We start from the raw sequence: 15,279 nt of genomic DNA, 5'->3' as shown, positions 1-15,279 counted from the left end.
CGCGCGTTGAAGACGTTCAGACGTAGTAAAATTCGAGTTCTACCGAGTGAGCAATGTCTCTTGGAGGCATCCTTACCTCCCACTGTAAATTATGTCGGCGTATTGCAACAAAAAAGGTGACGGCACATGAGCGGTGGTGTGAAAATATATAAATATATTCGCTGAAAAACACAGAGCTGTGTTTCACAAACAAGGTGTGTTGTTCAGGGCTATAAACCATGCAGACCCATACGGACGTTTGAAAATTATTTATGAATGTGTGCTACCTTCCATCCGGGCTTGTGGGTTTATCCTGCTGCCTCTGGCTGAATTTTTAAAAGGCAGCGTATAATCCAACTTGATAACTTCAAAAAAAAAAATGTTTCATCTCGGCACCATTTGTTTTCCTGGGCATGTTTCCTGAGCCTGATTCCTTTCTGCCTGTCCTAGTGTGAATGGCATGGCCTTGGACCGTAAAGCCCAACCAGAGGCCTGCATGTTTCTCCGCTCCTTTCGGCGGTCTCCTCCGTTTCCCAGGGACCGTCAATCTCTTAGAGTGTACAGTATGTTACAGTGCCAATTTTTGTGAGAGCGGCGTACTCCTTACACTGTCCTCCCACAGCCTTTTTTGTTTGTTTGTTTCTAAAGAAAAAAAGCACACTGTCCAACATTTCCTTTACATGGTAGTTGAATAGCATTTGCTAATTTTTACAATGAATTGTTATGATATTGATATAATTAATATTGTTATTAGTAGTATGATTGGATATGTGTTGCACAGCACTGACAGTTACATGACGTGTAGTGCTACTTAAGCTTGTATGATACTTAGGATAAAACATTTATAAATCATGCAATTATTGATACTCAATATTTTTTAAAAACAACGATAAGGGTCGGTTTACATGTTATGATCCCTTCGATGGTTCAGGTTTACTGCATCGTCGGCATTTTGATTTCTTTAAAACGAAGGATTCATTCCTCCTGGTACTTGAATAGCCATTGCATTTGGGAATTAAACTGCTAAGATCGTCACCCAGACAAGATATTGGATTCTCCTCGACCTGTTTTCAGGATAATAATTGTGTCTTTAGTTCCTGTCTTAACAACCTGAGATCAACCTCAGGGTACTTTCACTGACCTCATCTCAAGGATGGTGCCAAATCTGGAAAAATAAAGAAATATGAAGTTCATGGCTAGAGATGAATATTGCATGGATTTACTTCTATATATCACAGAGAGAACTGAGAGATATTATGCGATGAAATATTGCCTCTTCGTAGACTTATGGGTGCTATTCTGCACATTATTTTCATGGGGGGTCCGGATCTGTAAACACGTGCAGCTGTATTGATGAATGATAACTCTTTCGGGGGGAGGGGGGCAACGTTTAAATAACAGGCTTTGTAAATCCTTTGGCAGATGAAGTTGATTAAAGGAAATGGCAACCCAAATGTGTTGTGTCTATTTCTGTGATAACGGCATTGCTGTGTCTCCTGTCTCCCTCCATGACGTCCTTCAGAACTGCCCCTTCAGACCAGCGAAGAGCAAATGGAGCGCACGGAATCGATGAAGGGTCTCTTCAAGCAAGTGTGATGCAGCAGAGTCCTCTTGTGGTTCATTTGAAAATGAAGTCCTCCGACTTGCAACGCTTGTGCAGCAGCAGCAGCTTTCCTTTTGAAGGTCAATTTGTCAACCTTCTGAATTCACTCTTGTCTGACGGGTCTGCCATCTTCCTCTCGCCTGTCTTGTTTTCCTCCCACTCCCAGACGGTGCATGTCGGGGAATGAAAAGGATGATCCAGCGCTGCAGGTCACATGAAGAATATGATGGCAGTTCAGTTTGTTAGCCACTGAAATCAACAGCCGTTCGGATTATCTATTGAGGCCATTTCCTCATTCATGCATGCATTCGTCGCCTCAAGAGTTCTGCTCCATTAATGATAAGTCATCGCTGAAAGATTTATCCGCTCTTGGGAAGATGTGCCAATATCAACTTGCTCATTGGATGCCTGTCTGTCTTATTCAAATGAATTGCGTATTCCCAAAAAGAAAGTAATATGTCATAGTAAAAACCTAAAGAAAGAACTGTGTAACACACAGGAGAGTGGCCATCCATAGTGCAGAGGTGTGTGTGTGTGTGTGTGTGTGTGTGTGTGTGTGTGTGTGTGTGTGTGTGTGTCTATATATATATATATATATATATATATATATATACGTGTGTATATATATGTGTGTGTGCATATATATGTATATATATATATATATATATATATATGCGTGCATGTGTGTGTATGTGTGTGTATATATATATATGTGTGTGTGTGTGCATGTGTGTGTGTATATATATATATGTGTGTGTGTATGTGTGTGTGTGTATATATATGTGTGTGTGTGTGTGTGTGTGTGTATATATATATATACAGCCGCAATCTGTGCAGGAATATTTTTCCAAAAGCCCTTGAAGGTGTATTCAGCAGGAGTGGGAAACTCATTGCACTTGCTGAGACGAGCTGTCCTGTCAGATGAGGTTGAAACTCCCATTAACGTTGCAAATGAAATTGTTACAAGCAAGGAAACAGGCAAGCGGAGCAGTGAAGGCAGAGAAGTCGCCTGATTTTAAAGATGCAACCCCCAAATACATTGTTCCGTGGATATTAAGAAATAATCGCGTGTTATGCAGTAAGTTTGTGTGTCAAACATCTTTCTTAAAGTGAAATTGATGCTAAATTTCGGGATAATGAAAGTGGTTGATTTGTTAATTTGCAGTTGTTTGCAGTGGCGCCCCCGAGGGGTGGCCATGGCCATCCTGATTCTATCCCTGCCCCCCCCCCCAGCCACGAGTCGCATATGCAGAATATGCTTCTGATTATGCATAATATGCTTCTATCTGATATTTTACATTATTGATTTACATGAACAGCACCTAATGTATATTTTTCTTAACTCTCATATCGACAGGTTTCCACTAGCCTATACAGTATACTACAACAGCATCATAGAATTCCCCAAATTCAGTCATGGCTTTTGGTTTTGGTGTGCCACCCCAAGATGTTCAGTGGCCCCATTTGGCCCCCCCCGCCCCCCCCTATGAAAATGTCTGGGGGCGCCCCTGGGTGTTGGTGAAACGGTTACGTCGATAGAAAACGCTCGCTGCAGCCGTGTTACCTCTTCTTCTACCACAATCAAAAGTCTTCTACTCTTATTACCTTTCAAAGCCGGTTATGCTTTAAAGTTACCGCAGTAAATAAACACCAAAGACATTTTTTCCCCCCCATTTGAACAGTTTTGGGAGAATAATCGGCTCCGTAAAGACTCGCAGGCGTAACACGCGCTGTTCCGCTTCGAACAGACAGAACTACATATCCCGGCGTGCCTAGCGCGCCGGCGCTTCTGCGCTCCCATTGGTCGAGGTCAAGTCCGCGCGAGAGGCGGCCATGAGGGCTGTTCGCCTGTTGAAATGCGCCGCTCGCAGGCGCGCCGCCCTGTGCTCGTCGGGAGAGGCAGCGAGGCGGCGCCGTGGGCTCCGCCGTCTGCCGTGGCTGTTGGGCACTGGCGTCCACATGCAGCGCTCCGTCCATGCGTAGCCTAGCCCTCCTCCTGCTCCCGTGTGCCGTGGCGGTCGTGCTGCGCTTGTGGTTGACGTGTCGGAGCACAACCCCGCCGGACGCCGGAGACTCGGCTGCCACTCAAGGTTCCTCGCAACTTCACATGCGTGCGCGTGTGTGCGTGTGTGTGGTATGTGCGCGCGTGTGTGTCGTATGTGCGCGCGCTGTGTGTGTGGGTGGTAAGTTAACTTTAATGCGCTGCCACGGCCTCTTTCGGGTGTAGTGGTTTGTTAAGTGAACTGTAATGAAGGTGTGTGTGTATATATATATATATATATATATATATATATATATATATATATATATTCAGATGAATGTAGTAGTTAGGCGGTGCTTCTTTTAAACGCCACTATTAATGTTGGGCGTTGCTTCTCCAAAGCTGCTGCGAGACTGGCAGGCTTCTGTGTCGTCACTGCTGTGACTCGTAACTACTGTGTTGTAAGTGTGTGCATGACACGTATGACGTCGAAGTAAAGTCCGAGTCTCATTTCGGGCACGTGAATGCAACGCGCGCGCGTGCTTGAATGGCGTGCACGTTTTGTGGAGCGTGCGGGCCAGTGATTATAACCCCCTTCCTGCAACCCTTTCTCCAACCCAGATGAAGCGTTGCCCTCCTACGAAGTGTTGATGGGAGTGCTGTCGGCGCGCCACCACCGTGACCTCAGACGGGCGATAAGGGAGACATGGCTGGGCTACCTCAAGGATCACCCCCGTTTCCAGCACAGGTCTGTTGGGTCGTACCTCAACCCTCTGGGAGTTATTTTCCCAAGCCAAACTCATCCACTGAGAACAAAAAGCCTGCAGCTGCAACCAAATAATCAGGGGGGGGGGGCCCTGTCAGCCCCCTTTATCTTTATATGACCGGGGGGAGGGGGGGGGCAGGTCTCTTTCCTCTCTCCTTTCTTTTGGTCCATTACTTTCACATCCGATGATGCGAGCACGTATGGGGTGTGACGGCTTTTTAAGCGCCCCCTCGGTAACCACGGTAACGGGTTGCGAGTTGCGGATGGACAGCGCTTTCTCAATAACCGCCTTCTAAGTGTGATGCCGCGTTGACAGGCGGCCGGATGAACGTGACGGTGTTGTGCTTACTTTCAGAGTGGGGGTGAAGTTTATCGTGGGCGAGCGCGGCTGCCCCGTTCCGGAAGAAGATCGGGAGGATCCGTACTCTTGTTCCCTCCTGAACCTCACCGAGCCAGGTGAGGCACTGACCCGCATCGGCTGATTTCACACAAACGCGGCATTACACAAACAAGCGCATATTGACGCTCGTACGGGGGAGGTGGGGGGGGGAGGGGGGTCCTCGACGTGTCACGGATCAGCGCGTTGTGAAGCAGAGACTGCGTGATGGAAAAGGAAGGTGAGAACGACAGGGATGTATGTTCAGAAAAGAAAAAGAAACACTCGCATTCATGTTCGCCCACAGCTCAAGGACACAACCCCCCCCCCCCGTCAATAGCCAAGGCTGTAGCGAAAATCCCTCACACAAAGTCAGCGCTTCTGCTTAGACTGTCGCCTGTACGCCACTGACTCTTTCTACAGCTTTACATTTGAACTAAATCTATATATGAATTATCTCACGTACAATAACGTGTCTCCAGTTGGACGCAGGCCCGTTAGCAACACTGGCTCGAACCTCTAAAACTGTTCATTTTAAGGTTGCGACGGCTTTTCATTTGGGTGCACTGATATAAGCCATTGTCTGCCCTCATGTGAATTACAGTGGATCATTTAAGTTGTTACGACTTTGGCGTGATGGAGATCTCTCCTTCGCTCTCTTTCCGAGCCGTTCTCTGCCTCGCACAGTTTAATGGCCTTACTCGTTGACGTGATTTGTTTCTAAAACGGGGAACAGGTCTGGTGTGCGTTTTATGTAAATGGGGAGGGCACAGAAAACAGCTGTTTTTTGTTTTTGTTGTTTTTTTTTTTAAGTCCCTTAAATGCCCTTTCGTTTCCGCTTTCCCGGGATTTTCACAGGGATTTTTAGTGTTTATGTTGAAGCTGCCTAGGGGAGGATGCTGATTAGCTTCTGACTTTTTCCAAGGCGTTTATCGTAGTCATCCCGTGTGTTCGCTTTTACCCAAGGCTTTATCTTGGTGAAACTTAGTAAGGGGTGCATTTCTAACCCTGTTTCATCATTTAGAAATGAGCTTCGCGAGTCTGAATCCGTGCATCAATTCACTTTTCTTTTTTTTTCTTTTTTCCACGTTTTGCTAAATGCGTTAAACCAGCCTCCTGGAAAGGCACGAGGATGGCACTGTGATGATTTACAAGCAGCCAAAAATGTGTTGCTTTTATTGGGTCAGCAGAATAAAGATAGCCAGGCAGCTCAGCAAATCATCTCACTCATCACTGCTCTCACTTGGTGTGATTAATATTTGTTTGAATAAAGTATTGCTCCGTCTGTGGAGCAGCAGGAGAAGAGAACTTGCACAGAAAGCATAAAAAAAGAAAGAAAGAAAGAAAGAAAAGAATGAGCCAGCTTCCATTTAACACCTTTTACTTTTCATCGATCTCCTGGGCAATAAACTGCTCTGCTCTTCTTGTTTTTGTTTTTTGTTACCGTTATTAGACGGTGAAGAGGCAGTCGGGAAATAGAGAGGGGTATGACGTGCAACAAAGGTCGCCGGCTGGAATCGAACCGGCGACGGTTGTGACCATGAGGCATGCACTGTAACCATTCGGCTACGGGGGCGCGCCGGCTCGTTTGTAATTAAGAAAGCGCGCCGAGGGGCAGAAGCTGACTTTGGAGGCAGCAGTCCTGAGGAGCGGCTCCTCTCGAAGTGCTGATGATGTAACTCTAATGGAGGATGTCCAGACCTACGCACAACTTCTGCAACCCATCTCCCGCTCCCTCGCATAATCTAATTATCAGCGCCCAAAAGAGATCGTCAGCATGTTCGGCTGATATTAAATTTCATGTGTGCTTATTCATTACCCCCCCCCCCCTCTCTTGTTAATACTCGGGCCCCTTCTCTGTGTTTTAGTGGCAGGGCAGGAGGCTGAGATAGAAGTGGTGAAGGTGGCTGACCCCTCCATGCTGGCTCCAGCCGAGGTGTCCGCCGTGGCCCTAGATTTCAAGGTCCTGCACCCGGTGGTGATTACCAGGCTGGGGGTGTTTCCCAGTGGGACCCAGCAGGAGCTGCGGGGCAATGTGACGGTGAAGCTGTTTCAGCTGGACCAAGAGGTAGATTAGTTTTTTTGGGGTTTTTTTGGCAGAGCCTAATAAACACCCAGCCCGGGGGCAGCTTGAGGTACTCGACTGAGTGGTCATGCTCGCCCTATTTGCTCAAGTCAATTTTATTTACAATAACAGAGCCTCTTTCTCTGAATTAGTGTTTTAAAAAGCTAATGGGCTTCGATTTAAGTGTTCTCACCAAGGTTGATTGGATGCAGTCAAATATTCAGTCTGTGAAGATGAGTAAAGCGAAAGAAATTGGACACTTTTCCACCCCGTGTCTGCATGAGTAACGCCTTCGCGTGACGCGGCCTCGTGTGATAGCGGAGACGTTGATGTGTTGCAGGAGGCCGTGGTGACTGCTCGTTTCAGTGCCATCAGCACAGGGACCATGGTGAATGGGGTGTGGTACAAACCGGTGGAGCAGTTCATCTTGCCTAAGGTCAGTCCATAGATCCAGAATAGATCCATCGTAATACGGTTGGACACTGAAGCTACGCAGAAGTTTCAAGAGCAAATGTCTTTTTTTTCCCCCCTTCCAGGGCTTTGAGGGGACGCTGGTTTGGGAGAGCTTTGACTCAGCCGGATTGACCACACTCGGTTCCTGTGTGCAGCTCAACGACGGAGGTGGCGTCCTCAAGATCTCCTCTGTGAGTGCTGCGTTATAGTGTCATAAATACATGTCTAAAGAATATCTGCATTCTGGTAGCATTGTCGTTGTTTGTTTGTTTAACCAAAGATTGAAGAAGGCATCCTGCCCCACAGAAGTGCCCGTGGCTTTCCTGGTTTGGCTGGAGGGTTCACATTCAGCATCTATGGTCAGTCCAGAGATTTTGTGTTTTTATTTTTTTCTGTGAAAATCAATCAATAGAACAGAAGTTTCTGGAAAAGAGCTGTCGTGATGAAGTCCAAAAAGCATTGTTCACTGTGGCAAGTTATCTGATGTTGCTTGACTTTCACCTCAAGGCACTTGCAGCCATGCCAAACGGAGTTGTTTTTCGTTGCTGTTTTTTCCTCTACCCTCTTGTGCTCCATCATTAGATTTACCTCCCCTTTATATTTACTTCTGAGTCGATTTACCAAAAATGATACATTGTCGTTTTCTTGTTATGGGAGGCGACAGGCTTGGGAGATCAGTTCCTACAGTTCATCATTCAATATTTAAGATGGTCTGTTCTTTAGACTTTAATCATCACAACAACCAAGTAGGGCTGCACAATTCATCTTATGATAATCACCATTTCAATATTGGTGCCCACAAATAATTGATTGTGGCCAGCGGCGATTATTCCCACTGGGTTTAGTTTGCTCTGGTGTGAAGAAAGCATTATTTATTTATTTATTTATTTATTTATTTATTTATTCTTCCCAATTGTACCTGGCCAATTACCCAACTCTTCCAAGCCGTCCCGGTAGCTGCTCCACCCCCTCTGCTGATCCAGGGAGGGCTGCAGACTACCACATGCCTCCTCCCATACATGGAGTCACCAGCCGCTTCTTTTCACCTGACAGTGAGGAGTTTCACCAGGGGGATGTAGCGCGTGGGAAAATCACGCTATCCCCCCCCCCCCACCCCAGTTCCCCCTCCCCCCTGAACAGACGCCCCGACCGACCAGAGGAGGCGCAAGTGCAGCGACCACGATACATACTCACATCCAGTTTGCCACCCACAGACACGGCCAATTATGTCTGTAGGGACGCCCGACCAAGCCAGAGGTAACATGGGGATTCGAACCAGTGATCCCCGTGTTGGTAGGCAACGGAATAGACCGCTACGCTACCTGGATGCCCCAAGAAAGCATTATTTTGTTTTTAGGATTTATACATGTGAATCTTCATTTATTTGTAGGTTTCTAAAATACATTATAATGTGACAGCAGTTTTCTGTTGATTTGAAAGGTCCAGTAAAATGGTTCTGTCCCCCAAAATGGATGAATAGCTGTGAAGCAAAGTGACCGTGATTATCATTTTAGCCATAATTGTGCAGCCCTACAACCAAAGTTTTACCATAAGTTATTTCCTTATGTCTTATGTCCCCACCCATCCCTCTCCCTCTCTCTGTCTCCACCTGAGTCAGATGGAGAAGGTCTGACTGGGCTCCTGCAGGGCCGGGCTGGCAGGATGGAGCGTCATGCCTCTAGGCTGAGGCAGGAGGATGCTTCTCTCCGGGAGGAGAACCTCAGGCACGGGGACATGGTGTTTGTGGATGTAGTGGATACCTACAGGAGTGTGCCTTCCAAACTGCTCCAGTTTTATAAATGGTACGCCAGCCACTAATGACTCGAGTCAGTGTCTCCCAGTGGCACGGGCCTCCTAGGAAATCACCAGCCCAGAATGGGAACGTGGAAATGTCTTACTATCGGAATGATGTGCCCGCATGATTATATCATCACTCAAATGGGAGAAATGGTGTGGATGTAGTTCTTTGGCATAACAAGAGTACCCAGACTTTTCCATGGGGATGGCTGATTGAATTTATTTTATTTGGCAGCGCTTAAGTCTTCGCTGATATTTTGTCATAAATCTATTCTGTGCTGCACAGGAAAAAAGAAGCAACAAAATATAAACCGAGATGTGGCTTTAAATAAGGGTGCAAATTCTCTCTCTCTGTATCTTTCCTCAGGTCTGTAGGAAACGCCGAGTTCAATCTCCTCCTGAAGACAGATGATGATTGTTACATCGACGTGGACTCGGTATTAATGAAGATTGACCGCAAAGGCCTCAAGCGCAGTAATTTCTGGTGGGGGAAGTAAGTATCGTACAGTGTTGACAGATCTGTCTGGAGATGTTGACATAGTATATTGCTCTCTCTTTGGCCGTTGCTGAGCTGGTGTCAGGTGTAGTTAGGATGACGGGCCGCTCAACGGAGGCTGAAGCTTTGTAAACGTTGCTTCTCGTCACGGGGAAGTGTAAGGTTAAGCGGGTGTCGGAGGGAACATAAAGATGATGCAGCTGCTAATGCAGATTGTGCTGACCTAGTTTCAGGCAGAGCTGGGCTGTGGACCGCATTGGGAAGTGGCAGGAGCTGGAGTACGCCAGTCCGGCCTACCCGGCGTTCGCTTGTGGCTCGGGGTATGTGGTCTCTCGTGACCTGGTGCAGTGGCTGGCCACTAATGCGGAGAAACTGAAGGCCTACCAGGTAGGTTTAAAGAGAAGCGAACAGAAATGGAGCCATGTTGGACGCCTGAATGGCTTGTTGACGTGTATCATAACGGATGTGTCCTCCGTGGTGCATGTGATTCAATACAGGGGGAAGATGTGAGCATGGGTATATGGATGGCTGCTGTCGGACCGCAGAAGTACCAGGTAAACCGGAATAGATTTAGATGAAGGACATCTGAATCTGTCAGCTCCGATGAGTCCTAGCTTGATAACACTAATTAATGATTAGACATGGGCAGTATTTTAATTAAAAGTATTTGAAATACTTATTTTAATTACATTTGAGAATATTGTAATTTCTATTTGAACCGTCTGGGGGGAAAAACATGGAATGTAATTTGTAATCCGTTACTTCTGTTGGCAGTAGTTTGTATTTGAAAATACTCCAAAAAACACTTTTCAGCAGAGATCAGGAACACTTTATTTGTCATCAGACTTGAGATCAAAGAGTTTGATTATTTTTTCTAGGTATAGTGATATATATATACATACATACATACATACATACTACATACACGCATACATATACAGTGATATATATATATATATATATAGTGAGATATATATATAGAGAGAGAGAGAGAGTGATAGTTTATAGCTATAGTATCATCGTCATGGTGATGAATTAGCTGCCAAATCACACATGATGACTTGACGTGGACGCTGTATCGCCCCCCCCCCCTAAAAAAAAAATATACATAGAGAAATTCCAACAATGTGAGGTCTTTACTGTTTGGAATAATGCCAGTAACAATAATAATAATAACTAACAATAGAATAAAAATAATAACAAATGAAAAAATAATTAACAATAAATAATAAAATGCCAGTAATAAGAATGGTGTTTTTCCAGTGTGTCTGTTAGTTAGAGCAGGATCCTGTGAGCAAAGCATTTTGTTGCTTCTGCTTCCATTTCGGTATCTATGCCTATGATGCTCAACCTCTTTTCTCTTTGTAAGGGTAAATATATTTCTCCAAATGCACGTTATTATTTCTAAGGTGGATCTATTCAGCAGTATACCAAGGAAGATAATGGCATCAATTGAAAAGAGGGGTCGATGTGTAAACAGATGAGATTCAAACCCACGCCATTGATACAAGCAAAATAAGTGTTGGTTAGACGGGCATAAAAGAAAGTACGCCTACGTTATTTAGGAAAACCTTTCACACAGTCAGCTATCAGCTTCGTCTTGGTTCACAACACAAACTGATTTTAAGCATCCTTCATCTGCAGAAGTGGTCTCTGGAGAAATTATAACACTCCAGAGGCTTTTTTTTGGTATTTGAAATACAAAATACAGCTTGTTGTTTACTTTGATACAGTTGATACATATGTACTTGACAGTTATACCGTGGTAACAGAATACTGGTCTCTGATTGGCTGGATGGTGTGCGTTAAAACCGTATCATACACACGTAGTTTGGCTCAAGTTCGATCACTGTTCTAAAGTCATACACTGTAACCATAGCAACACGCTGAATCAGTGTTAGCTTTGTGGCAAACGTCTGCTTCATAACCTTTTAATTCTGAGTCCGAAACGTTCATCAGAAAATAAGCGAATGCGTTTTATTTGAGCTCTTTGGTAAGCGACCATGGTATAAGCGGGGTAATCCATAACCAGGTGTGCATCCAAGGATTTCGACGCTCGCCTAACTTGGAGTCGGGCCGTTCTCAGCCTCCGCACCATGTGTCGAAACCCTTCAACGCACACCCTGTCGTGGAATTACCCTTCGCTTCTGTGACGCGTTCGAGGCTCGGCGTTTTCGGTTTTTATTTTTCAAAGCCACCCAGCATGCCGAATCTCGCCACAAGAGGACACTGTTACATAACCTCACACGAACAGGAACAACTTTTGAATCCGTGGAAACATAAAATCCGGGTGAAAATCAGTTTAAAAATCTGGGTGTTTTTCGGTGAAAATCGGTAAAAACCAAAAACCTTGAGCCTTGGACATGTTAGATAGTGGAGTATCTTCTCCGGTAATGACAAGTCATCTTCTCGGCCTTTGTCCCTGGCAGGACCCCGGCTGGCTGTGTGAGAAGGAGTGTTACCTGGACATGCTGTCCTCTCCCCAGCATACGGCGGAGGAGCTGCGAGCCCTGTGGGACCGAAAGAGGGCCTGCGGGGACCCCTGCGGCTGTCCCTGGAGCCCCTGAATCTGGTTGATACCCCACCCAAACACAGGGCGGCATGGGTAGAATGCACACTGGTTAACGTTTCTGCTTCTGAGCTTTCCTTTAAGCCCCAGTATGAGACACTTACAAGTTTTTGTCCACCACTGTTATACAAACACATACATTTTTGAACTGTAAGGTTTGCTAGTAAAACATGTCTTCTGGACCACCACGTCCCACCGTCACTAGAAAATGCAGGTCCATTGTGTACCGCCGTGTAAGAATCGCCAAGGTCACAAAATATTTACAACAGCAAAATAACCTTTGAAGCTCCTGTTTAGCTGCCGCATACTGTCAGTCTTGTATCACCGATTCAGGGAGGAAAAAAAGCAACAACAGAAAAGATAAAAATAGAGAAGGAAAGATGAATTAAACATAAGGAAAACAAAGATTGTATTTGGTTTTGGCGACAAGTGGAGTTAGACTCTCCACAGACTCGGGTTTCGGAGTTGGAGTTTGGGTATTTTTTACTGTAAAAGTGATTGGAATGCGACAGGGATGCTGGATGGAGTGAGGGTACATGTGCAACCAGCAGGTGATGGTCATGAATATAAAAAAAAAAAAAAATCTACTGTGAGACTTGATCACCCGGATAAAAAAAAAAAACACTATTGGGTGGACTCGATCTTAAGCCTGATAACCTCGCTTGATCTCACGTTGGCTTCAAGCCGAGTGAGACGTGATGGCGTTTTGAAGATATTTATCGCATTTTAAGATTAGCTCCGCTCTTTTTGTAAATTATTCTCCGAAAGCTTTTCATCCTCTTTCACTCTTTGTAGATTTACGAGAAGCTTCGTCACAAACAGGGTTTGTAAGATGTACTGTACCGTTTCTGTCGTCGTGCAAGCGTGGTGTGGCCTTACTGTGTTTGTTAAGCGTTGTACATACTTCTAACAACTGTGATTATTACAAGCGAATTTGGAGAAAAGGACAAATCTGTATTTGCAAAGTGGGTTTTGGGACGTGGCGGGATAATGCTATCGTGGGGACTGGGGGAAGACACTGTATGGACACGTGGTTTTGTGAGAGCCCTTCGGGGAGGAATAAAAGACACTTCTGATACACTCAAGATCCCGCTAATGTGTTTGTTGGGAAATGAAGGTTATTTTGGGAGAGGACGGGATGCACAAACTACTCAAAGGCACTCTTCTATGGGCGTCCGGGTAGCGTGGCGGTCGATTCCGTTGCCTACCAACACGGGGGTCGGCAGTTCGAATCCCCGTGTTACGTCCGGCTTGGTCGGGCGTCCCTACAGACACAATTGGCCGTGTCTGCGGGTGGGAAGCCGGATGTGGGTGTGTGTCCTGGTCGTTGCCCTAGCGCAGGGGTCCCCAATTACTTTTCATAGCGGGCCACTTTTAAAACCACGGGCCACTCAACCTCCAGCAGCATGTTGTTCGTTAGTTTGTTTCGGTGTCGATACGTTGCAGGTATTATAATTTAAACAGAGATTTTTCATCTATTTTTCGATATATTACCAGTCTTACTTTCACTAAGAAATTAATTAATTAATTTTTTGGGTAGGGAAATAAAAAAATTCTTCCTTCTGGCATTTCTCCAAAAATTCTCGCGGACCATAAATCGACCCGTCACGGGCCGGACGTGGCCCGCGGGCTGCCTGTTGGGGACCCCTGCCCTAGCGCCTCCTCTGGTCGGTCGGGGTGCCTGTTCAGCGGGGAGGGGGAACTGGGGGGAATGGCGTGATCCTCCCATGCGCTACGTCCCCCTGGAATAAACTCCTCACTGTCATGTGAAAAGAAGCGGCTGGCAACTCCACATGTATCGGGGGAGACGTGGTAGTCTGTGGCCCTCCCCGGGTCAGCAGAGAGGGTGGAGCAGCGACTGGGACAGCTCAGAAGGGTGGGGTAATCAGCCTGGTACAATTAGGGAGAAATGGGGAGTACTCTTCTATCCCCCCCACCACCACCACCATTGTTGGAGTTGGTGTTTCGAGCGGTTTCTTCTGAGAGTCTTGAGGCTGGGTCTCGGCCTGTCGAGCGGCACCACCACAGGAAACCAGTCAGCAAATGCGGCGTGTTCCCACTTCCAGAAATGTCAGTCTGGCTCCACTTGAAAGGCGAACCAAGCGGCTCTGGTGTTGCTGGCTGATTGTTTTACTAAGACGCCGAGGTGGACGCTGCTGGCATGTTGAGCAGGGAGACTCGTGGAGTATTTTAGAGCCAGATCGATCCGTTTGTCCCCGTTCGTCGCCGAGAAGGAGGCAAATCCTGCCTTCAGATGAATGTAAAGCGGCCGTCCTTTCAACGGCGGGAGTGATCGTTTTTCTTTCAGCCCTTCTCAGCGCGTGCTCCTGGTGGAAATCGGCACCATTATTTACTTGTGGCTTTATGGAAGGATGGCATTTTGATAGACACTGCAGAAATGATATTACACACACACACACAATACTACTATTACTACTACTACTACTACTACTACTGCTGCTGCATCTAGTCAATTTATATGATTATAGCATCTACTGCATCTACTACTACTAATGATAATACTACTACTACTACTACATCTACTACTGCATCTAGTCAATTTTATTTGATTATAGCATCTACTGCATCTGCTACTACTGCGTCTACTGCTGCTACTACTACTACTACTACAACTACAACTGCATCTACTACTACTGCATGTAGTCAATTTTATTTGATTAAAGCATCTACTGCATCTACTATTACTGCATCTGCTACCACTACTGCTACTACTACTACTGCATCTGCTACTACTACTGGTGCTGCTACTACTACTACTACTGCATCTAGTCAATTTTATTTTATTATTGCATCTATTACTACTACTACTACTACTACTACTACTACAGCATCTACTACTACTACTACTACTGCTGCATCTAGTCAATTTATATGATTATAACATCTACTTCATCTACTACTACTAATGATAATACTACTACTACTACTACAACTACATCTACTACTACTACTGCATCTAGTCAATTTTATTTGATTATAGCATCTGCATCTGCGTCTACTGCTGCTACTACTACTACTACAACTACTACTGCATCTACTACTACTACTGCATCTACTACTACTACTACTGCATCTAGTCAATTTTATTTGATTATAGCATCTACATCTACTACTACTACTACTGCATGTAGTCAATTTTATTTGATTAAAGCATCTACTGCATCCACTATTAC

At 45.6% G+C, this 15,279-nt stretch overlaps 1 protein-coding gene across 1 annotated transcript; it reads left to right on the top strand.

The window, feature by feature from the left end:
• The first annotated feature begins 3,433 nt into the window (after positions 1 to 3,433).
• On the top strand, positions 3,434 to 13,162 carry b3galnt2 (beta-1,3-N-acetylgalactosaminyltransferase 2). The gene is made up of 12 exons (XM_056292052.1): positions 3,434 to 3,672; positions 4,185 to 4,311; positions 4,685 to 4,785; positions 6,574 to 6,773; positions 7,111 to 7,206; positions 7,307 to 7,414; positions 7,504 to 7,582; positions 8,842 to 9,025; positions 9,388 to 9,513; positions 9,744 to 9,903; positions 10,014 to 10,070; positions 11,946 to 13,162. The coding sequence occupies exons 1-12, from the start codon at positions 3,558 to 3,560 to the stop codon at positions 12,081 to 12,083; spliced, it is 1,491 nt and encodes a 496-aa protein (XP_056148027.1). The 5' UTR covers positions 3,434 to 3,557; the 3' UTR covers positions 12,084 to 13,162.
• Positions 13,163 to 15,279: the final 2,117 nt, after the last annotated feature.

Source organism: Lampris incognitus, chromosome 13, assembly GCF_029633865.1.
Source record: "Lampris incognitus isolate fLamInc1 chromosome 13, fLamInc1.hap2, whole genome shotgun sequence".
Classification (NCBI taxonomy): domain Eukaryota; kingdom Metazoa; phylum Chordata; class Actinopteri; order Lampriformes; family Lampridae; genus Lampris; species Lampris incognitus.
Note: the sequence above shows the minus strand (reverse complement) of the source record. Positions and strands in the feature narration are given on the sequence as shown.